The sequence below is a fragment of the Hemibagrus wyckioides genome, linkage group LG18, assembly GCF_019097595.1.
Source record: "Hemibagrus wyckioides isolate EC202008001 linkage group LG18, SWU_Hwy_1.0, whole genome shotgun sequence".
Taxonomy (NCBI): Eukaryota; Metazoa; Chordata; class Actinopteri; order Siluriformes; family Bagridae; genus Hemibagrus; species Hemibagrus wyckioides.
Genome location: NC_080727.1, coordinates 23,910,344 through 23,934,654, shown reverse-complemented (window position 1 = coordinate 23,934,654; position 24,311 = coordinate 23,910,344). Strand labels below are relative to the sequence as shown.

The 24,311-nt window shown below is 41.5% G+C and overlaps 1 protein-coding gene across 11 annotated transcripts in view; it reads left to right on the top strand.

Annotated features, from left to right (window-relative positions):
• cadm1a (cell adhesion molecule 1a) overlaps window positions 1-24,311 on the top strand; it is a 312,964-nt gene that overhangs the window by 205,334 nt on the left and 83,319 nt on the right. For 10 of the 11 annotated variants that reach the window (XM_058414928.1, XM_058414927.1, XM_058414930.1 and 7 more), the window contains one exon: window positions 15,842-15,859. The exons of the other annotated variant lie outside the window; for it this stretch is intronic. In XM_058414928.1, the coding sequence (XP_058270911.1) occupies window positions 15,842-15,859 (18 nt within the window). The remainder of the gene's footprint in view (window positions 1-15,841; window positions 15,860-24,311) is intronic. 11 annotated transcript variants of the gene reach the window in all.

Genomic DNA, 24,311 nt, shown 5'->3' with positions numbered 1-24,311 from the left:
TTTCGAGGCTCGGCCTTGAACGTGACCTCCTTTTTTCCCCCTGTTTCGTTATACCCAAGACGCGTCTGTGTATTTCGAGTGTTTACCGGAGCGGGCACTTTAACGCATGTGTGTTTTTCTTTATGATAACGCTGTGCTATGCTTTGAATCTTGTTTAGGTTAAATTACACCAGACAAATTAACTATGACAAGTAAAAGCAAAATCAATGGCTGATGTATGAGGTTAGGATGGTTAGCACTGGGTTGTTGCTTGTGTGTGTGTGCGTGCATGCGTGTGTGTATGTGTGTGTATGTGTGTGTGTGTGTGTGTGTGCGTGCGTGTGTGTATGCTACACCGCGATACTCGACGTGTTCTTTGCGCCGCTGCTCGGCGATATCAGGCGCAATGCCTTGCACGTGTATACCTTGATGAATGTTCAAAATGTAATTTGGAGTGAGGCTGCTTTCTCCATGTGGCACCGGTGGTGTAAATATTTGAAGACAGTTTTGCAGTATAGCTCGTATCTGACTTTGTTCATATTATAGCCAGTGCTGGTGAATGATGTTGATTTATCATGGTCCATTTTTGTCAGTGACCTTCTATTCATCAGCGTTTCTCTCCTGCCTCTTTGGAACCACTCAGTTCTGACAGATCAATAAATGCATTGACCGTAAATTAAGCCCCGGTATAGCAATATGCATCATCTTGGCACTCACACCCTGTGCAGTGGGACTGAAGGAGAAGAATGTGACTTTGCTTTTCTTTCTCTCTCTCTCTCTCTCTCTCTCTCTCTCTCTCTCTCTCTCTCTCTCTCTATCTCTCTCTCTCTGTCATAGGCCATAGGTGATATAGAAGCTCTTCATGCCCTCTAACTAGCTCCTTCAGCTTCTTTGCTCTGCGCTGGCTGCTGTTTATTATCAGAACGTTAGAGAATTTAAATTCCTCTCGGAAGGGTGATATTAAAAATACCCTTGGCTTTTGTCTTCAAAGTAGTACAGGACTAAAGCTTTGAAGATGAGACGCACTGGCTGAGCGCAGAGCTGAAAAGAAGGAAAAAAGGGGCTTCGTTATTATTTCCTTTTCTTTTGTGAAATCTATCAGGACCCATCATTTTAACTCGAAAGAATCTGCTTGTTTCGCCTGGCTAGAATCTGACAAAACCGAGCAGTAGTGCTTAATAATTAGCTAATGGTAGCTGGCTCGAGTGCTGGAATTGTGAGATTAGCAAGATGGATGCTACTAGGGCTGAGAAATATTCAGTATCAATACTGTGATAAAACATAAATAGAGAGCAATATACAGCTACGTGATGACACCTGCGATATCCCCAAAAAGTGTCTTGTGACATTTTATTACAATATTGATATTGAATATCTCTCAGCACTATCACAGATATATTTCTACATATTTGTATATTATGTACTCATTTGTTTATTTGCACACAGATTTCTGAGCTTATTGCAGGCTTCAAAATATTTTATGTAGATGCCTTTTCTATTAACTAATTCAAATGATTCAATTAATGATTAATTAATGATTTAAAAAAAGCATATAAATAACAACAAGCAGCTCATGATATACCTAATTTGATTTTAATATTTCCTACAACTTTTTTGCTCCATGTTTTTGCCCTACTTTACATGTTCATTTATTTTTGTACACACATTTTATTTTTAAAGGCTTATGTTTTTAAATCCCCTAATAGTTAGATCCAGCCAGTTATCCAGACGCTCTGTAGTTTTGGTGTTTATTGTTTCGTCCCATCACAGTTCATGAATATACATTATGGTCTAAAAAAAAAAATAAAGATAAATTTGCTGTAAGGAATTTGGCCTATTTAGGAAGTTTAAGAAAAACTCGGTGGGTGAAGCTGCCTCATGAAGCTTGTTGAGAACGTACAAAGCTTAATCAGGTATACTGTTTTATTTTAAAGAGAGAAAATAGTAGAAATGAAGAAGAAGCGAGTCCAGACTTCAGATTAGCCGTGTTGTGTCTCACTACGTGTAAGGGAAAGACTCCCAGAATTCCCCATTAAATGATTGATCATCCCATTTTTGCTGAGAGACAGAAGACCTGTTGTCTGCTGGAAACAGACACACCAGGTTGCATTAAATTAGGAAAGTCAATGTGAATTTGAATTTCAAATAATCCCTCGCTAAAAAGTTGGCTCCTCATTTTGCCCATAATGTAAAATGGAGGATTAGCCTGGCTGAAACAGGATCTAGAGATGGCAGACAGAAAGCTGCAAAAGAATTTTTTCATGCTGGGGAGACTACAAATCTTCTCTGGGTCTGGCAGTCACTAGGTTCAAACACTGATAAATACATCCTTGTTGTGAACCTGAAACCATCACTGGTTTTCACCAGGGAGCGTGCTCTGAGTGGAGCTGTAGGCCGCCGTAGCCATTCGAGCGCTAATAGCCCAATTACATAAACCCGCTGCGGCTTTGCTGTGTAGAGCGAGCGCATCTTTCTCTTTCCCTCAAGCTCTCCCCTGTATTTTAATGTCACGCGCAACACCATAAGTCTATTTACTAAGTGTGCCATGCGCTAAGGGCCCCTTCGTTGCAGCACAGAGAGGACGTTTGCTCGATGAGGGCTTGCCATTTTAAGCTATCATTTAAGAATACACAGTTCATAGGGAATTTGTGGTGCTGCTTGATGTTGTGGCCTATGAAGATTTACACATAATTCCCAAACATTCATTCCAGCTGACCTTCGTGGTAGCAAAGCTTTTTTGGTCTGAATGTTCTACAGCCTGAAATATCAACAGCTTTTTCAGGGCTTACCTTCATCTAGGTGACTCGAGCTGAAATTTTGACTTTAGTCAACCACTGAAGGCCATTGGTTGGACTCTAAAGCTGTGTGTATGAGGGGAAATAAAACGGCTTCCTTTTTAATTCTTGAATCCGATTGGTCAGAAGCTGTTGATTTGTTTTCTTTAACAGCAGCTTTGACCTTAAGGCACGTCAGATACGTTATTGTTTCTATAGTAACGGCTAATTCACAGGGGTTTGTTGTGAAGTTGCTCCATATAATTCACCGATTTTTTTTTTTTTTACAAAAAAATGTAATCACTGGCCTCATCACACCACTCCATCATCATTTTCCTGTAACAACCCACCCACATTAAGTGTTTCTTAACTTTCTTTAAAAATGTCTTATTTGTGAAGAGTACTAGAAAATGAGCCCGTATTTCAAACGGACTTCTTTTCATTAGGTATTTCAGCTTGGATGGAATGTTGTTTTGGTGTGTAAAGTGAGGCGTGGTGTGGCACATCTGGAGCAGAGAGGAGTAAGGGCCTCGCTCGAGTGTCCAAAAGTTGGTAGTGTTGGCAGTGCTAGGGTTAAAATCCTTAACTGCAGCCTCACTGCTACCATAAACAATCTTAATACAACTTCCTAGACTATTCCACCTTCTGAACTTAGTAGGGGAGCTTCACTCAGCAGGAGTCCAGGGACAGCATGTCCATATTCATTTGTGTCCGGAGAAATCGAATATCGAGGTCCAGTGTGTTTGTGGTCTGCTGTTTCTGACCCAGCCAATTTCCCAAAGTTTCATACAAGGTACTTACACTAATAGGACTCAAGGTTCTGTGGCTCTCAGCCCAGTATGAGGCCCGGCTGCTTGGCACTGATCACTCAAGGACAAGAGGCTCGGCCCGTAATAAGGTCCATGTCCATTGTCTGTCTGTGTGTCTGCAGCATGTCTTAATCAGCCATAACCTGTCAGGAGCTCGGCTGAAAGTCTTTAGCATGTGGTGATATCTTCTTGTCCGAGACTCGCTCTGTTGACATGATGGACTCAAACTCGGCATCCGGCGTTGTTTTTGGCACTCAGGTTCAGGAATGAATTGCAGCATGTCAGAATTGCACTGCAATGTCGAGGCCACTGTCAGCCTTCCCGCCACCCACATGAGGCCTGATTCCATCAGCCTTTCTCCAGCTCTGATGCTTAGATCAGAGAAAACACTAGCAGTGTATGGGTGGGTGTGTGCAGAGTTGAAACATCAATTTAGTATGATTGGAAGAATATAATTGAATGGTTTTACAACCGTGTTTGCACTAATGAAAGCAATTCAGCAGGACTACTTGGAAATCCTGGCCAGTCAGTGGACTACTGCCTAACTGATTCTTGTCAAATCAGATAAATCCAAAGATAATTGCCCAGCCACTAAAAAATCCTGTAACACAATTAGGAATACAAAACAGCAGTGTAACTTACCTGGGAGTCAATACTAACAGTGCCATTGATCAGCTGTTTCCATCTCCGTCAACAACCACATCCAGAAGGACTTGCTCAGAAAGCTAAAATCTAAACAAAACAGGAGATTCTAGTGTCATTCTATTACTCTAGTCTTCATTTCTTATTCAAGTCTTCAGATCTCCAATTTGGAGCCAGTTTGGTCACTGTAGCCTCAGATCCCTTTTCCTAACTGACAGGAATGAAACCTGAAGGTGTGGTGATCTGGTGTTATGTGTTGTGAGATGCCTTTCTGCTCAGCACGTTTGTAAAGAGTGGTTAATTGAGATGCTGTTAGCAAGAACTAGTCTCTTCTCTGACTGCTTGGTCATCAACATGGCATTATGACCTGCAGACCGAACACTCACTAGAGGTTTTTCTTGTTTTGTTTTGTTTTGCACAGCTCTGTGTGATCTGGTGTACTGTACATAAAAGTCCCAGGAGATCAGTACTTTCTAAAACAGTCAGCATGGTTGCCACAGTGAAAGTCACTATTCTGATGTTTGAAGTGGACATTACCTGGGGCACTTAACCTGTACCTGCATGATTTTATGCTTTGTGCTACTGCCACATGATTGGCTGATTGGATAATTTTAACACACTCTGGGATGCTATCACAGTTCACCATGCACACACACATGCGCACACACACACACACACACATACACACACACATTAACACACACACACATTAACACACTAGGGCAAATCTGTAGAAATCTGTCATCCAGTCCACCTTTGGGATGAGAGGAAGGATTGAGAACCAGTTTAAACCTGTGCAAAAAACACATAGAGAATAAATCGAGCTCAGAGTCGACTGTAGATTTATTTCCCAGGCTTTTTTTTCTAAAGGTGTAGTAGACCCTAAGGGTTCCCCTCTGGAAATAGAGCAGGGGATCTTGTGAAATATTATTCCATGGATACAATACGCCACCTACGACCCACTAGAAGGTACATCATTACAGATCTCTGGTTTAAAGAATCAGGTTTCTTAAATAAAGATAATACAAATGTGTGTAAAAGAGAAATTATGCAGCGTTTCCCGGTAGATATTTATAGCTAGATGGTGAATTTGCGCCTTGTCTGTCTTTCCTTTTCTCAGCTGTTAAAGGACATTGGTCACAACATCCTGTCTCCGACTTCACACGCTCCTTCCTTCTCGGAGATGGCGAGCAAATAGAGCTGCTTTGCAGCAGATGTCGCTTTTCCTTTTGAAGTGCTCTCGGCTCTGCTGTCAGAACCTAAGGCTGATTGATAGCTGTGATACCCGTCGATAGAAGTGTTTGCCAGTGTATGCAAGATAATGTGCACTCTGCACATGTGTATTACTCTTAGGGCTTGGTGGGTGTTCACAGATTAGGGGAAAAAACAACAACTAGCTGAAAATTAGAATTCCGATGTTGATTATAAAATGTTTACACTTTTCCGTGGAAGTAGGTAGCAGGTGGCTGGGACAGGTGTCTAAAGGAGGCTCAGCTGAAAGACATTGAAATGGGAAACAAATTGGAGGAAGCGTTTTGTGGGAGGGAGGTTTCCGGTGATTGGTGTCAGGGGTGATGGATGTTACTAGCTTGGGATGCAGTGACTGGGCTGAGTGGCCAAAGAGCCCAGGTGCTGAGGAGGGGGTGCAGAGGAAGTGGAAAGAAAAGAAAAGAGGAAAAAGAACACTCGTAACTGCAGGACAAAGCTGTCAGGCATCCACAATACAGCCTTGCAGTACTCCTTAAATGTGCATCGACTGGAAACTCTGAAATAAGACTTATACAGCGGAGAAATCTTTGTTCTCCACGTTAGCGTGACCTTTATAGGACAAACGACTCGCAGTGTGTCGGGTGTGTGTCCGCTCCAGATAAAAAGAGGTGACATTAGAAAAGATGATCTCTGCTCTCTGTACTGATTTGTGCAGAGTAAAAAAAAAAGACAAGTTTTTTTTTTCCATTTCTCTTCACTGTGTGTTGAGCGGAGAGTGAAATGAGGAGAAATGACACTTCAGAGGTGGGTTATGTACACAATCTCCAGCGTTGTCAAACACTGACACCTCATCAGCTCCTTAAGGCTTATACCACCATATTCCCTCCGTCTAGCATCCAGCATACCTCTGGACTGCGCAGATTCACAAGAGCCCAAGCCAAAAAAAAAAAATCCATATGGCTTAGTGCGGTGTCCATAGAAATCCTGCACAAGCCTCAGAGTAGCGCTGGCACTCCACTGCCACAATCGGACTTCCTTCTAAGCCAAAACAATAAAGTCTGGAACGACTCCAGTTCTATCGCTGCTTCTTATCTTAATACCTTTGTAGAGTTGTTGCCTTAACTCCAGACCTGTTTGTTTAGCTTTTACTTCGTCAGTAATCCATTTCTAAATTCTCAAACCCTTTTCAATTGAGACATCACCTCACATCTCCCCTGGGTTATTTCCTTCTTTTCTGTTCTCCTTTTTTGTTTTCTTTTGTTTTGGCTGGCATACATATGACAGGCCATGGAAATAGGATTGAGCATTAAATTGAATTAACGGATGGGCGTGATGTGCCAGTATGGCAGGTGCACGCAGTCATGTCTGTGTGGACACCATTGATTGGTGGCAGCTGTGAATGCTGATTTGCACCCTGAGACAACGTCTAAATAGAGGAGCATCCGCCCATGGCATTTTTGTCGTGAATAAGGACCTTATGTGGTCCAAAATGGGTATCAGACCACAGCTCGTGTTATTTCATTTGACAACACGGATAAGCCATCGTGGGTTTGTGGAGACAAGCAAACAAACCACTCTCAATATCACTTTGTTTGGCAGTGCCACTTGTCAACATTGGCACACACGCCTGCCAGCACTTTAAATGTAAACTGTAGGGTTTTTTTTTTCTTCCTTCTAGAACAAATGCACCAGCAATAGCTTACTCCAGTGGTGCAAAACAAACAGCCTATTCTGTCAGAGCGGACAAGGCTGGCATAAGAATGGCACATTTACCACAGTATAAATGTCCTGCAGCGCTAGCTATGTAATCCACATCTCATGTCTATTCCAGACTTGCTTTAGGTATGGGTCGGTCCACACATCCATTATTCAGCCTTCACCGGCATGCATTACATTCCCTTGCGCACCTCAATCCACTTTTTTTTTTCTTCAAATGAACAGCCTCTTTTTTTGCCTTAGTTTCCATGTAGAAATGGAGTGTTTATAGAAGTTCAATTTTGTGAGTGCTTTTCCAGGTCTGGGGGTGCTTATTCTAGAAGATTCTGCACTATATAATAGCAGCGAAGCAGCACTTCAGATGGAACTGCCAAGCACGTACAATCAGTCCTCAGCCTGAAATGAGGTGGTGTGAAGTGGCGGCACTGTTTGTTCACACGACTGGTTGAGTCTTGAGAGCAGAATATTTGCTGGGGTTTTTTTGTTTTTTTGTTCCTGCCCGATTTTTTCAGCATGGCTTTCCATCTAAATTACATCGGCTCACAGTTCATCATGCCATGCCCCCGATTCCATCTAAGAGCTCCAGTGAAGCTGTAACCTTTTCTACATAATCCGTCCTTTTGTAGCTTAATGTCAGTAGATTAATTGAGGTTTAAAACAAGAGTTGACAATTAATACGTGTCGTTCACCTGCCTTCTTTCGTCACGGTCGTCAGGGGTGCGGTTTCTTGGAAACCCTACTCCATGATTGGCGACGTGTTTCTCAGCTTTTCATACATTCTTTTTTATCTCACTTTTACTTCCTGTTTCTCTTATTCATTACGTCCCACTCTCCTAATCTCACCTTTTTCTGTTTCACTCTGTGACTCATACTCACACACACACACACACACACACACAGCTCATAAGAGCAAGCATGCCCCTAGCCTGCAGTAATCCTTTGAGGTAAATGTGTTTTAGTCCTGAGTGCAGCAAGGGGAGATGAAGACAGCCTGGCCAAGTGATGAATGATGCCTCATGTAAGAGCAGCTGCCCCATTTCCAACCAAACACTGTCACACTGGCACACACACACACACACACACACACACACATACAGAGACAGAGAACGAGAGAAGGAGGCTGAGTGTATCACTAAAGACAGAACCCACACATGTGAAGTCTTCTAAAGTCCTCGTAGTTCACATGCATGTGGAAGGAACATTGTCTTGAATTGTGTAACATCACCCAAAAGACCCCTTTCAAGCTCTGGGTTTAAAGCCATGGATCTTTTATAGTTTCTAGTCGCTTTCGATAATAGGTTGGAGCCACACTCTCATACATATATGCAGATAATTGGTGTACATTAAGTATTTATGGCTGTTCTCTGTGACAGCGCCAACGTCCCCTCATTCTCCCTTTCATACTCTTGCTCGGCTGTAATGTCCCCGCAGAGATCGAAACTGATTCATTTATGTAAGAGTTACAACAGAGTCAGAAAGCAGACTGTCGGCCCATCTGTGGCACCGACTCCAGGGATGAAATAAATGCCTCTGCCTCTCGCCACTAACGACCTGCCTTTATACTCCAATTAAACGCAGGACAATGAAAATGCATTCATGATTGTTTACAAATCAGTCAAGCAAGTCACCCTGCCTCTGCTTTCTCTCCTCTGCGTGTTAAAATAGAACAAGCCATGCCATATTTCAAAAAATATGGAGAAATTAGGCGAAGCCATTATCACTTTTCTGGCTGCCAGGTTTTCGGGGAGGCTATTCAGGGACTCTTGAGCTGCAGTGTGTGTAAAATGTGGCAAATGAATGTACCTTTCCTTTTGTCAGGTTGCGGTGGGAAAAAGAACTCGCTCTGCCGCCGAGCTCCGTGTGTGTGTGTGTGCGTGTGTGTGTGTGTGTGTGCGTGTGTGTGTGTGTGTGATTTGCCTTGTCAGATACAGTACAAACTTACTCTCTCTCCTCCATTTCATCCTGCCTCTCTTCATCCCAGTGTACAGCAGTGCACACATTCTGGCTGACTGCATCACTTGTTCCTGCTCATGCATTCTCTGCAGATTTAATTACACGCCTTTCTGGATTCATATAAAAAAAAGTGTGTGTGAGAGAGAGAGAGAGAGAGAGAGACGAGGCTGAGAGAGAGAGAAAGAGGTTGCGTCCAAGCGGATCCCTAGAGCCGCGTATTTATGTTGGGTGGAAAATAAGTCCGCTGGAGTGTTTCTGTAATGACACGCTACTGTATAATGATCTGCACTGACCTCCCAAATGAGGGGATTAAGCCAGGGATGTGTGGAGCACGAAATAATGGGCACAGGGAGCAGCAGGGTTCTCCAACACACACTTCCACCTGCCAGGGCGCTAACAGGCCACAAGAAATACCCTGGGTTCCTTTCACTCCCCATGACGAGTCCTTCATAAGAGGTGCCAGGGTGCTAGAGATAAAGCCCAATATGAATCCATTATTCTGAATGAACAGATTGTGTGTTCTAAAGATACAAGTACAGATACGAATAGAAAGTGCACTGTTCATTTTTGTAAAGCTTGCCAGAAAGATTAACAAACGTGTGAAAGAGCGGTCATTAACATTCACTGTGGCACTGCACAATACATTTACAGAGTTTTTTTATTCGTTTATTCATCCTTAGTAACTGACTGGTCAGGGTTGCACTGGTTTACATTAGGCTGTTGAAGTTTATTTATATTTTGCGAAACCAGATTGATTACATAATCTCACAGGCTGATAGAAACAAATAACTACAGGAACAGGATTAAGAAAAAGAATGTCTTTAGTTGGGACATTTCTGAGTAGTTGAGCTTGAGGAGTGGTCAGAACGTGTCTGGTGTTCCTGTTTAGACCACGCCCACTTTACATTTGAATCTGAATCTAAATATTTGGAGCACTAAAACAGATACCGATACGCAGTAGCATTGCATTACACCCCTACATGGTGCCATTGCGGAGCGGCGCATGGGATTCACACGTGCACACAATCACAGAGACGCGAGTTCAAGCCTGACTTGCTTTACGCTCCGTTCAGCAGGTGGTGGCAGCTCCTGTCACAGAGAGGGTTTATTGTTTGGGTTCAGCAGTTTCTCCTCCATATCAAAGAGAAGAGAGTCTCAATATAGTCACAGTGTTACTAAAACCTGTTGTTGATGTGTTCATCCAGCAAATAAAACGCAACCATCTCTGCATGCGATTCCTTCTCCGCCATCGTCTTCTTCTTCTTCTTTTTTTTATCCTTGTTGTGATGCCGTTCCATCAGCCGTATGATGGGAACACTTGGAAGTCTCGTTTTTGTTTGCATCAGTACGTGCAGGTGAGGCAATGTCAGATAGGGAACTACTGTGCCATGTCAGAAACATCATTCATTCCACTGCACCATAACAAAAAAGGGAGGGTGAAAGCGTGTTGAGTGTCAGAGGGAGAGGCTTGTCATATCTGTCAGCAATGAGAACACAGGCTGAAGGTTGGAGCTGCTATCTCAGGAGCAAATATGTAGCCAATGGCAGAATGGAAGCCTCTCTCTCTCTCTCTCTCCCACTTTTGCACCGGCTGATCCTGGGGATTAAAGCGTCCGTCTCTCTGCCCCTGTAATGGCATTAGAAGATTGGATATGTTTTAGTATTCCATCAAAGAACATCTGATATGAGGGGCAGGCTGATTTAATTAAGTAAAAAGCAAGGCCTGAGAGTGAAAGCAATAGAGGGCGGTGGAGGATGGAGGGTGGAAGCGGGAGTCGGCCACATTGTGTAGATGCTCTGCAACCAAGCATGGTCATTACTCCTCTGAATTCCATGGGAATGTTTGGACAAAATTAATCTCATCCGAATCTCTTGACAATGTACCGATGAATAGATGCAGATGCCTCCAGAAAGGACGCAGGGCTTGTGATGTTTTACAGTGTGGGAGAGTCTGAATGATGTTGGAAATGACCTCGCAGTTCTTTCTCGCCTTCCTGCCTCTGCACTGTGCACTCTCTGCTTCAATTCCCACAGAACGTTAACGTTAACCTTAAACTTGTCCTCTTCCGTTTTTTTTTTTTTTCTAAATACAAAAATATGTTCGAGGGGCTGTTATTTATTTATATATTTCTTGCAATTATAACCCCACCTCCTTCAGTAAGCTGACCTTTTCATTCGCTATAATAGCCAAAAAATGTTTTGGTTGACACAAAGCTTACAAGAGTGGGCTCTTCATGGTCTCTGCTGGGTCTATTGTTCAGAGCTCTATATTGATTTTGCACTGAATGTAGCGTGTTTTCGTGCCGGCTCAAGGACACTTATTTAAAATATGTGACTGACATTCCATTTAAAATCTTTTTTTTCCCTCTTCTCCCCTGAATGATTGTGTGAGGTCTTTTTAAAAAAGTCCTCGGTGGTTTGAGCGGGTATTTAGTGTTAAGCTTTCATAATTATAAAATAGCTCCTTCTCCTGACACATAGATATAAAGTGATTTTCCAGTGAGCATGTTATCATTTTTGTTAAAAGATTCAGGATGTCAACAAATTGGTGATGTGTTCAAATAATACATTAGCTTAGTCAGTATGCTGTTAATTATTGTGAGTACTTATGAAGTGGGCAAACAGCAACAACTTTGCCAGTTGTTCCTAAGGTAATATACCTGTATAAGCTGCAGATTAACAAATATAACCCAAATGGAGTACTCTCGTTGAAGGTAAGTGGCCGGTGTCTGTGCATCCACTTTTAGCTAGGCAGTACTTTACAGTCCTTTTTAACTGGAGAACCATTTCTCTTCCTGATAACTGCACATAACTCTTCATTGAAACATCTGAGAGCATTCCATAATTTCAGCCCTAGGGCACTTTCTCATCTCTTGGTCCATTTACTGAATCTGAATCAGAGAGATATTGATATTTGGCTTGTTTGCCATTTGGTTAGGTATGGTTAAAAATGATCTTCTAAAACTCTTTCAATCATTGATCAGAGTTACAGCAAAGGAAAAAATATAAAAAGCCTTCGGTAGTTGCACTAGTTTTATTTTCTTCGTCCGTCCACATATCCAGAACACATGGCATTTATGTAGAACTACAGTTCTGCCCTTTGACTTAGTTTGCACCTCATGGCTTACGGCATTAAAAAAAATGCTGCTTAAACAAAAATACACAAGTTGTTTGGTTGTCTTCCTGCACTTAGGTTGATTCAGAGTTTAATCACTTTTTCACTGCGGTCACATCGCTGGAGTCGGACAAGGTCCACCTCACTCGGACAGTATGGGACACGTCGTTTTGGTTCAAGTATGATGGCCGTGTTCTCACCTGCTGAAACAAACCACACCAATGAGGAAAACACACCAGGGTTTGATTTATATGGACTAAACACTACACATGTAAAAGAGTCCTTTTCTAAAGGCAAAACTAGCATATAGCGAATTGTAAGTGTCACCTTGATGCTGGAACGCAGAATGAGATTCAGATCTGAGATCAGCTTTCTCCTTCACTAAAAGATATCTGATTGGTGAATCTCCCTTTATAATTGCTGTGTCTAAATGGCTGTCATTGGCATGCTTTTGAGACTAGCATGGTTGAGCAGTTCTGTCGAGACTGTGCTGACCATTCCACACGCCTCTGCCCTTTCTATCTACTCCCCTTTGAGATAAAAAATGATTCTGCTCTCCTAACCTTTTAATTACATGAAGGTCTGGCCAGTACCAGTCCAGCCCCCTGTGCGTGTGAGTAGTCTACTGTCAACAGTCTGTGTGCTAAATGACTGAATAGGTCCTGGCATGTAGATTCTGACCAGCCATCAGGAAGTAAGGAAGACCTTTAGCCTTTGGAGTATTTCTGAAAAGGCCAGTGGGTTTGGCAAGTTAGCAGCTATACCACTGGCCAGCCTTCAGTGGTTTCTCATGGAATGTCACAGGCTTTCATTTTCTTGGGGAAATGAATCCCCACGATTATTCAGAATGGTGAAAGGAGATGTGTGCTGCATGTTGAATTTTAAACCAGCTGGATTACCGGCTCCATTTAGCTTGTGGAGAAACGGTGGCATCTCTGAATAAGTGCCCTCAAAGTGTATGAAACCTCAAAAGTCGCTTCAAAGTCAGAGACTGATGGGGTTGCAGATGCTGGAGGAGCATCTTTCTTTCCTCACCCCTCCCTCCTGTGAGGTGACTCGAGGACAGCAGGGTGAATATTCCCATCAATGAGGAGCTTATCAGAGTGTCAGCAGTGGTGTCTAATCACAGCCCAGCAGACAGACCATAAATCCCTCCCTATTATGGCTCAGGTTTACACACTTGCTCTAGTCATTGACAGTCAAAGGCAGCATCAGTGAGTAGCTGCTGCTTTACTCGTTTGCAGATCAGCCAAAGTTAATCTCTTCCTTTTCTCCATTACTGGAAAAAGAGAAATACAATAAAAAAAACTGGTAAAGAGAAAAGGATGTGACCCTCTGAAGTGAGATGGGATCTCGGAGAAGCCATGTGGAATCTGTGGAAATCTTTAAATTTCTTCAGTTAGGGATTCACTTTAGTGTTCCTTGTTCTGTTGGGAAAACACTTTTGTTTTCCTTTCTTTGTCTGTCTTGAGCTTGAATGGCAGGAGAAGCTTTTCAGAATGGTATTGATGATTAGGTTTTAATGGAGTTCACTTATCTTGTCTAATTTAACACCCACCAGCAGATTAGCATTTGAGTGCTGCTAGTTGTTGCTGGGGAATTGTGTTCTTTTTGGAGAGCTGTGCAGAGACCCTGGCAAGAGAAAGGGACAGGAAGGGGAGGGAAGGGAAGGCTCTCATCCTCCTCCTCCTCCTCCTCCTCCTCCGTCTGTTCTTCTCCTCCTCTGTGAGGTGCACCGTACTGTCCGCTTGACCTGTGTGAATTAGGTTGATGCAGATCCTTGGGCTTGGCCTCATCTGAAGATTGCTGGAAGGACTTGCTAATCACCTAAGAGACCTCTGGTGCAAGCTTAAGCAACTTTTGCTCTCATTTATGGCCCTTGCCACCAAGGACTATTCAAGAGTATGCACTAATAGGAGAACTTTATATTGGGTATGAAGGGGTTAGACTAGTTGTAATATCTTTTAATGTTGATTTATTATGCTAATGATGGTCTTGTACAGCTTGGTTGTTGTTATCCCTCCCTGTCTCTTTCAGCCTCGATGACATTCCCTCCTGCCTGTTCTTAATCAAAACTCTCGCAAGGGTAGTGTGGTTTTATTTGTATCTAGTGTTCAGGCCTCATGCAAGCAGTCTATCTGAAGTGCTCTTAGGTTGATGGGAATGTTAAAGAGAAGCACAAGGCTTCATTAATTCAGCTCATGCACACTGACCGCCAAGTTAATGCAGCTATCATTCTGGAGTAGGAAGCTGGTCTCGCGTGGGGCTAACTCATGGTTAATGCATTCCTCTGGAGTGTTTAACCTTACATTGGGGGGCAGAAGTGCAAAGCAGTGACATGGCCATCTTTCGGCCTTAACAGGCCCAGTCAGGCCCCAGCAGGCCTGGGTTGAAAAGCCAATGCAACATTATTCCTATGACGTTTGGCATTTACTTAACATGACCAGAGCCAGGGTAGAGGGGGACTGATTTCTAGGGTGGCCCCTGATCTCCTGTGGCTTTGAAACATTCAGTGACTATACTCAGGTCTAAGTGATGAATCCTAAAAAGTTCTGTCAGTTCCAACCATGCAGAGACCTGTTCTATGCGAAGAAAACAGTGTTGTAAAGTTTCTTCTTCATCTTCTTCTTCTTCCGTTTCTGTAGCAGGAAAGTAGTCACGCTAGCTTACAGGCCTTTACAAATCTAGCTAATGGAAATCCGCGGTTCTCACACCTTATATAGCAAATTTAAGAGATCCTTTGTGGTCTTTTTGGGATGCTGCTGTGTATTTCAACAGGCTGGGAAGATCATTTCCTGTGAGCATTCCTGTAGTCAGACAGACCTATGACATGCACATCCATGCTACCTATCTGAGACCGCAGCAGTCGTCTTGGCCAGTGCCGCTCTGATTTAATAGGCTCTGTGTAACAAAGAGAGCAGACATTCTCTGACACAGAGCTGGAGCATGAAGTTTGGCTCTGTACTGAATAGCTGTGGCTTCCCTGTCTCCATGCATATTGCAGGAAGAATGTTAATGGATGCACCGCTAGGACGCAAATTTGGCAAAAATGCGAAGAAGGAAATTGGTTTTCTAATCAGACTCTGACTCTGAGCACAATTCATCCACTCTCTCTTTGGCTGTAAGTGCTTTTTAAAACGGTGCTGTGGATTCCAGTGCATTAGCCCTTGATTCTCAGTAGTGGCAGTGGCTGGAGAAAGGGAGAGACTGAACCCAGGTGCTGTTGACACACTGTAATTAATGAAGTTTCAGGGTTTGCCTCAGTGAGAGAAAGCAGCAAATGTGTTAAGGTAATGTTCTGCAGGAGGCTCCATGCAGGGCCTGAATAATTTCTCTCCTTCAGTTTAAAATTCGTGTCTCCTGCTGTTTTATCATCTGATTACAATATGCCATGAAATCATCGGGTTTGGTATTTCGCCTCTGATGGCGGAATGTCACAAAATGTCTTCTCTTTTCATGTTTGGATAACATCCCTAGTGCACCTTCTTCCCACACACTTAAAGACTGCTATAATGGATGAATAGCTCTTTGACACCTTTGCTCTGCTGGTTCAAGTGTATTTAATTGCTCAGGGGTTTTATGAGAATCTTGATCTGCTAACACTTCTCTCTTTCTCTTTCCTTTCCCCTTTTTTTTTGATGCAGGAGCAGCTCAATATCCAGGTATGTCCTTTCATTTTACCTCTGTGTGTTCTTCTGTCTGCGTGTCCATCTGTCATGTCTTGTGTCATGTATGTGCCATTCCTAAAAAACCCCCTGAAAAAACACCATTTTCCTAAAACCTCGGGTCTTTTCAGCTAGCATCCTGGCATAACCCCTACCATCTTTTCTTCAGTTTATAATTCATTTACTTTTCTTCTTTCTTCTTCTTCTTCTTCTTCTTCTTCTTCTTCTTCTTCTTCTGCTGCTGCTGGTTGCTTCCTCCTCAGCCTCCAGCAGTGCAGCTGCTCGTTGGTTCACTCCATTTTTCACATCTGCAGACTGCTCTAACTCAGTTTCTCACCTTACAGGTCTAAGTTTAGCCCTCATGCCCCCCTCCCCTGCTGTTTCATCCATTAATGTTCTTCATTTGTACAGCATACATTAACATTTGTTATTTAAAGGTATCACTGGGATATTTTTACAAGAGGTGAATTATGTGCCAAGCATGTGCAAATTTAGCATGCTTAGAATATTCCATGATCAGTGAAATAATCTGCCATCATGCCTGCCGTAAAATGTTCCCGGTTTTGCCGAAGCCTCGCTGCCACAAACGATACGCCAACCGGACATCATGCAGCGGTTTTCGATTCATTCCAAATATTGCGTAGGTTTCACTAGCACGCTAACAACATATCTCCTGCATCTCATATGTCTTTAATATCTCTTTCAAATTAAGCATACATGATTTTTCATTTCTTTATGTACTCACAATAGCTTATACCCTCCTTCTTCCAAGACTTTTACCTGTAGTCAAGGAAACTATTTTGAAATTTTAATAGCACCACCTACAGTACTGGAGTGCTGGTAAGCATCAGCCAGTACAAAACCACATACGGTATGCAAGCTTGAAATCTCGAAAAAAAAAAAGGAGGATTGTCAGAGGATTGTCTTCACACAATCCTCTGACACGAGGTACTCTGAGGCCTTAAGTTCTTTGCCCAAATGCGCTGCATAGATGCCCGGATGCTTCATTTGCTGCACTGTCCTGGAAATCTACTTCTATTAAAACCTGTGCTTAACATGTCCTTTAAAGAAAAGAACTTAAAAGTAGGACTTTCACCAATGTCTTTAAAGGTCTCTATAATGTTCTTTGTCCTGCGAGGCCATGAAAGAGGGTGCTAAGTGAATTTCTCGTAATATCATTTGTACTTTAATGAGGGGCAAGTAAAAGTTAATGAAATTTTGAAAGGATTGAGAGCCTCTCGTTCAGTCATTAATTTTGTGAGGGGGTCAAAAAAAGAAACTGATTAAAGCTCATACCTTGGTACCGGTAGGTAGTCAACACTGTTCTGACTTCACTCTCAGGATAAAACTCTGATCGAATAAAGTGAACGAGGAAATACTAAAAATATTTGCCTCATCAGATTGTCTTAGAGACGGTTCTCATAATCTCTGAACATCCAAACATTATGATGTTACCAGACAGACTCACTTTGTTCCAGCGTGACTCAAGAGGATAAAACACACTTCTAAATGCTAGCCATGCTGTTTCTATTTGCAAAGATTTAAACCTGTCTAAATCATCAGTCTGCACATTACCTTTGAAGACAGAGGATGGAACTTGATATATACAAATCGATAAAGCAAGCAACACAGCAGGCAGCAGAACAGATTTATTCTTCCAATGTTCTCAGGATTTTAATGACAGAAGAAAGTGGCATAGACTAACAAACTACCCCTTGCTAGGCTGGTATCTGTAGAAGAAGTGAAAAGCAGCAGCATTTACTGAGTTGTTGAGACCATGTCACGGTCATGATTTGATCAGACATTTACCTGACAGGTGACCTTTTCTAAATACTGATGGAAATTTTTATCTTTCATGATATATATTTATTTATTAATTTATCAAGTTCCTTGCTCCAGTAGTTCTCCAGATGTGGTTGTCCAAAAATGTTGCTGCCCCTTCTGTCTAGACTCTAAATCATTCTAGAGCCTCATGTGTCTCTCTTCAATCTAATTCTGTTGAAAAGATTCACGTTGTTCTCTCTGTTATCAATCCTAGCATGTTTATATCTTTCTTTGTGCAGCGCTGCATTCTCCTGTGCTTGTTTTTTCACTCAGCAAGCCAGTTTTCTTTTCAGTTTATTTGATCATTAACGCCATTGTGATGACATTAGATTTAACGGAAAAGTCATTGTTCAATAATATCTTCCTAAAGAAGAAGAACAATTACGGGACTTTTTCCCTTTTTTTTGTTATATACAGTAGAATTTTTCCTTTGTGTTTTTAAATGGTTGAGTAATAAAAATAAAACACTATTTTTTCGACCTACAGCAAAATGTCTGGTCTGAGAGGGTTAATAAATAGATATAAAGGCTAAAAAGCGTATGTTAAAGAGCAGACATTCCTAAAGGACCGTTAATACCCAGTGTGCTTTTAGCCTGAAGACTTGTTCTTGCTGATGTAGCACTTTTGAATGTCAAGAGTGTGCATCATTTTTCTTTTGCTTACAGAAACCACTCATGTAACTAAGTGACTTTATATAATGGGATTATACTAAGCAAGTTAGACGGCTAAGCAAGTTAGCTCATTGGGTATAAAATCTATACTGTAAGCTTTTGTACTCTGAAGAGGGTTTATGTAAAGACATGTTAAAATCATACACTTCACCTGAAGTTAGTGTGAGACGTAGACGTATTGTGTTAGTGCCAGGATGATATACAAGAACCAGAGAAGAATTAAGTGTGGCTTGCAGAGTGAAAGCTAATATTTCTCATCATAAGATAATAATAATTTTCAACATTGAAATGAATCAAAATAGTACTTAATTGAGGAACAGTATCTCAGTTCTCTATTGATTCTATTGATTCTCTATTCATATTGGAGACATATACAATTGCTCAGATATGTTTTGCGGTCAGAGGTTGCTCAGGTCTGAATGGCTGATGCAGTAACGTCAGTAAGAATGACATTAAAATGAATGTTTGCATGGTGGAGCTAACCCTGCCAGTGAAGAGTTAACTCTCAGTGCTGTTCTGAGACAGAATAAATGGGAGGGTTGTGTCAGGAAGAGCATTTGGTGTAAAACCTGTTCCAAATCAAAATACATGGACCAAATGATCGACTGTGGCGACCCCGAACAGGGAGCAGCCGAAAGAACAACAGCAACTAGAGGATGTGGGATGGTGACACATCACTGATAGTGATGTGTCACATCACAGTGAGGAAGCATCGGGGTCTGGTTTATGTTTTACAGGAATTGATTGCTCACTGATTAAAGCTCTGAGCTGCTAATAGGAAGGTTGTAAGTTCAAATCCCAGGATTGCCCTACTGCTACCTTTGCATCCTTGAGACCCTCAGCCATTAAGTATTGTCTTAGTCGTAATTTGCTTTGTATGAAAGCATCATCTGAATGAGTTCATGTACTTCTGTGTACATTTAAGAAATCAGATTTGTTATAAATCTGTAATTACTGTAGCCGTTACTAATTTTGACTCCACCCATATGCCCCTGATTTCTTTGCTTTTGTATCTTTGCACCCCGGCAGAAGAAGGTTCACCTAATTGGGTGGAATCACAAACAGACTTTAGACTATTCTTAGAGTACTTTTCTAGTAATTAATGTCAAAAATTGAGGCTAAGAACCACCTACTTTTATAAAAGAAGCATTTACCTGAGCTGCAAAAAATGATGATTGTTCAGTTAATTGACACCAGTGACTTCTTTTTAAATCTGCATTTTTTATGAGAGTCTTGTGCCAAAATGCTCATTGAGTTCCAATATCTACTATATGACCAAAAGTATGTGGACACCAATATGTGGGCATTTCCCCAAACTTTGCCACCAACATAAAAGCAGATAATTGTCTAGAATGACTTTGTCTGCTGGAACATTGAGATTCGCCTTTATTGGAACTAAAGGGTTCAATTCAGTTTATTTGTATAGCGCTTTTAACAATGGACATTGTCTCAAAGCAGCTTTACAGAAGTATAAAAATATAGAATAAAAATGATAAAGCTATTTATCCCTAACATTTATCCCAAACATTTATCCCTAAAGAGCAAGCCTGGGGCAATATGAGATGAAATGAGCAAGAAACTTCGAGAGGAACCAGGCTCAGAAGGGAACCTCATCCTCATTTGGGTGACACTGAACAGTAAAAAATGTAAATAAATAAAAAAATAAATAATGTAGATGTAAATAATGTCCTTTCTTTAACATACTTAGCAAGCTCCATGAAAGCATGGTTTTTCAAGTTTGGTGTGGAAGAAATGTAGTGTCCTGCACAAAGCCTTGACCTCAACCCCACTCAACACCTTCGGGATGAACTAGAACGCTGACCGTGCCCCAGGCCCTCTCGCCTGACAGCAGTATCTGACCTCACGAATGCTCTTATGGCTGAATGAACATTGCTCCAAAATCTTGTGAAAAGCCTTCCGAGAAGAGTGGAGGTTATTTTAACAGCAAGGTAGACTAAATCTGGAATTCAGCAAGCACACATGCAGGTGATGGTCAGGTGTCCACGTGTTTCTGGGAATACAGTGACGTATTGTTACTTCTGATCAGGAACCGAGCCGAGAGCCAAAATCGTTATCTACAGAACTCTGAGGCTTATAGCCAGCTAGGTGTATAACTGTGAGGTTAGCTAGCGGTTTTCTTGAGTGGAAATATATTTGTCTTTGGAGTGAATTGAAAAGAGAACAGAAAAGAAAGAAAGAAAAGGGCATTGAAATATTCCATTCTTACTCCAACTTACTCGAGTTCCATTTTTCCATTTTGTTTACATATCTTTAGGCAAATGTTTATATTTCCATCTCCTCCTTACCGAACATGATCTTTGCAGGAAGATAAAAAAAAAAAAGTAAATAATTTCCATATTGTTTGGTGAAATATTTGTTGTTACTTAAACCTGAGACTTCAAGGTTCGAATTCCCACCTCCCTCATGTCTTACATTGCTTCATCTTGTCTTCATCTTTGCAACAATTCTGTTTTCCAGACCATGATATACACACACACACACACACTATGCTATGCTATGTGAGATCATGGACTGGTTAACATCTATGGAAATGCACTCTATTGTATTGTCTGTATAACACATGCTGGGATATTTCCTTTATGCACATTAGGTACGCAACTGAAAGTGTAGGATAAACACACATTAAAGCCTGTGTACAATCCACAAGCAAGGCTATTATTTTTAACCTTGTCCTGATCTCCGCCCATCACTTCTGCAGACTGACAGAGAGGAAGAGATGCACTCTCGCAGTGTCGGCTATGTTAAAAGCACAAGCAGAAACTCCAGCAGTGATTCAGCCGGCCCACACTGCTCCAGACCTCCGCCATTAATACCCTTCCATACCCAGTCAGTCGGCACAAACATGCCGAGACAGAGGAGAAACAAACTCTCACACACTCTCACACACATCCAACAGCACTTGGCAGCTTTCCTGGTTTGTTTGCCTTTTTTTTATACCTTTCAATACAATTATTAATCGCGGCCAAGTTATTTATACGTATATAAATTAGGATTGCGCCGAGGAAGACTCTGGTGTTAGGGAGTTGGATGAGACCCAGCCCTTGTTAAGGATTCGAGTCCTTCGCAGCCTCTTTGCTTTGGGTTATTCAGGGCACTTTCACTCTGTTTCACCTCCTCTCTGCTTCTCTCTCTCTCTCCCTCTCTCTCTCTCTCTCTCTCTCACACACACACACACACACACACACACTTTTTCCTTATTCCACAGCAGCGCTGATGGGGCCGCTGTTACGGTATTAGCGTCGGCTCCTGTAAAATTACAGTAAAAGGCTCCCGGGAAGGGAGCGTTAGCTAAGCACATTAGCGCTCGGCTGCGGCAAAAGAACATTTGCTCCGTGTGATGGGGAGATCGCCGTTCTTTTTGCCTCTGAGCGTATTTCAGAAAAGGAGAAGGGGGAGGGTTTTTGATTTGCTAGATGAGAGGGTTATTAGAGAGGGACAAAGAAAGGGCTAATTTAAAGGCGAACTGTAATATTCTAATGCCAGAAGCATGTCAGGAAATACGTAGCGTTGGACAGCTTCAGCCTGCTTGCCACTGACCTCAAGGACGTGTCTCTGCCGCAAGGACGGCTGTCTTCCTCCTCCTCGCCTGCGCGTGTGCGTGGGTGTGTGTGTGTGTGTGAGGTGTGACAATCGATATACGAAGGCCGGTTCAGAGTGCGCTCAGACACCAACTGGATCAGGATCCATGGGGAGAGATGGCGCAGGATAAACAAAGCTCCGCCTGGGCCGATCTCTCCTCCAGACAGTTTGTTTAGTTAGAAAGCGATGCAGATTGAGACCTGAGGAGATGGACAGCTGCTGGAGGTCCTCTGTGCGCCCTCTCCCACTGAGAATAGGTATGGTGATGCAGGAGGAGAGATGGAGAGGGCGGAAAAGGTCTACTTCCGTTCTGTTGCACTCTCTCCTTCTCCCCCTGGTTTTCTGGCTTCAGCAGTAATTCTTTTTTTTTTTCTTGCTCCCGTACCTGCTTGTTTATGAATCTTTTCCCTCCTCACTTTTCTTTCCTTGCCTTTCTCTCTTCTTCTTTCTTTTTCTCATCTTTCTCCTTACTCTATTTTTCCTTCTCACAGCATGCCATCTTTTATTCATCCAGCACTGTGTTCAAATTGCATACATACTGTATGTGCTGTTCGAGACAATTCTTAAGTCTACATAGCTGTCGAGTGTCTTCATACTGAACAGAAGCACAGGGGGAAGAAGCGACATGGGAGCAAATTTGTCTCTGATCTGAAGATGCTCTCATATTAATATAGAAACGGAACTGTTCAAAAAAGAATAAATAAATAAATAATGACATTCTTTTTAAGAGAGAAAATGATGATTACAACAATACTCATAAAGCGTGCTTTAATTCTCCATTAGGAAGATCTTTTTCAACAGTATTTAATTCAAACATGTTATTGTTCCTGTATATTCTATATCATCTAATCCTAAATAATAAACACATTACAGCCATGATTTGTTATATCATAACAAAGAAAGCCAGAGAAGGGTTGATATGGGGAAGAAGAGGAATAAGATCTCTGACATAAAAACTATAAAATACTTCATTTTAAATCTACACTGTAATTTATTTATATGTATACACTGCACTGTATTGTAATGTATAAATCATTATGTTCTTAGCAGAAGCAGTTAAAAGAAAACTCTTCCAGCATGCTGGGATTAAATTGTTGTCTGTTTAATACAGTAATTTTCCCCACAAATTTTCTCGTCTCTCGGGTAAGACCGTGTCTTTTAAAACTAAATTTGTTCAGGAAACATTTTAGAAAATATTTCATCAAGAAGATAATTGTCTGTTCACATCATTTGATTAATATGATTTTTTTTTTTGGTTTGAGAGATTTGTACAAATAACGATGAAGCAAAGATAAAAACGCATTTTCTTTGTTGCTCTCATTGAGTTAGAGTAATATTTGTAGTAACGATGCATCTATGTAATGTACAATTAGGATTATAAACAACCAATTATGTATAAACAAAGGGCCATATGTTAGCCCACCACGCGGCTAACTCCTGCGAGGATGATGAGCATGGTTCCGATGATTCTTTCTCAGGTTCAGGTTTGATGTAAATAACTCTGCTCATAGGTACTCAATTATACCAGACTCATTAAAAAATGCTCATTAAATTAAGAAAACCTGTAAAGAAATGTATAGCTGGTGCTTAAGTACGCATCAGGCTCTCGGAGATTCCTCGTGTTTCATCAGGTGATCAGGAGACAATAAAATAAAATGAAATAAAACAACAACAATATTGTAGTTCAGTCTGCATTTACAGAAAGCCAGTGTTCCCAATTAGGCTGATAACCTCTCCCAGCTTTATCACTAATAATATCTACTGGAGTGTTATTATCCCTGAATGTGGGTTTAAACAGCTTTTTGTTGTGTAAATAATGTTAACGTTGTTCTTGTAGTACCTCGCTATAAACCTAATTAATTTCATTAATGAAAAATAGATGACGAGACTCCTTTAAAAGAGCATGACTATTTATGTAAAAGGGAATATTTCTTTTTCTGTATTAATAAATTAAAGATACCTGTTTTTTGTGTTTTATTTTCGTTTAACATCACTAATTAGGAATTTGAATGATTTCATGATAATTACATGAATCCTTCATGGATCTTAACGAGGGAAATTCCAATAAGAATAATCTAGTTGAGATTTAAAGTTGTTTTTTTTGTTGTTTTTTTTTAAATAATGAGGACAGTCCAATTTTAAAAGATCATATTTAATTGGACTTGATAAAAAATTCTGTTTGGAATAAAGCATCAAGCAACAGCTTCTGAGGAAACACTTTCTTAAGAGAGTTATTTCTGGTAAAGTGAGTACTAGCTTGGCATTTGGCACACAGATGGACGACGACAGTGGCATTAGCACTCCCGCTTTGCTGACCCGCTGTTCACCAAAAAAAAAAAAAAAGGTGGGCAGTA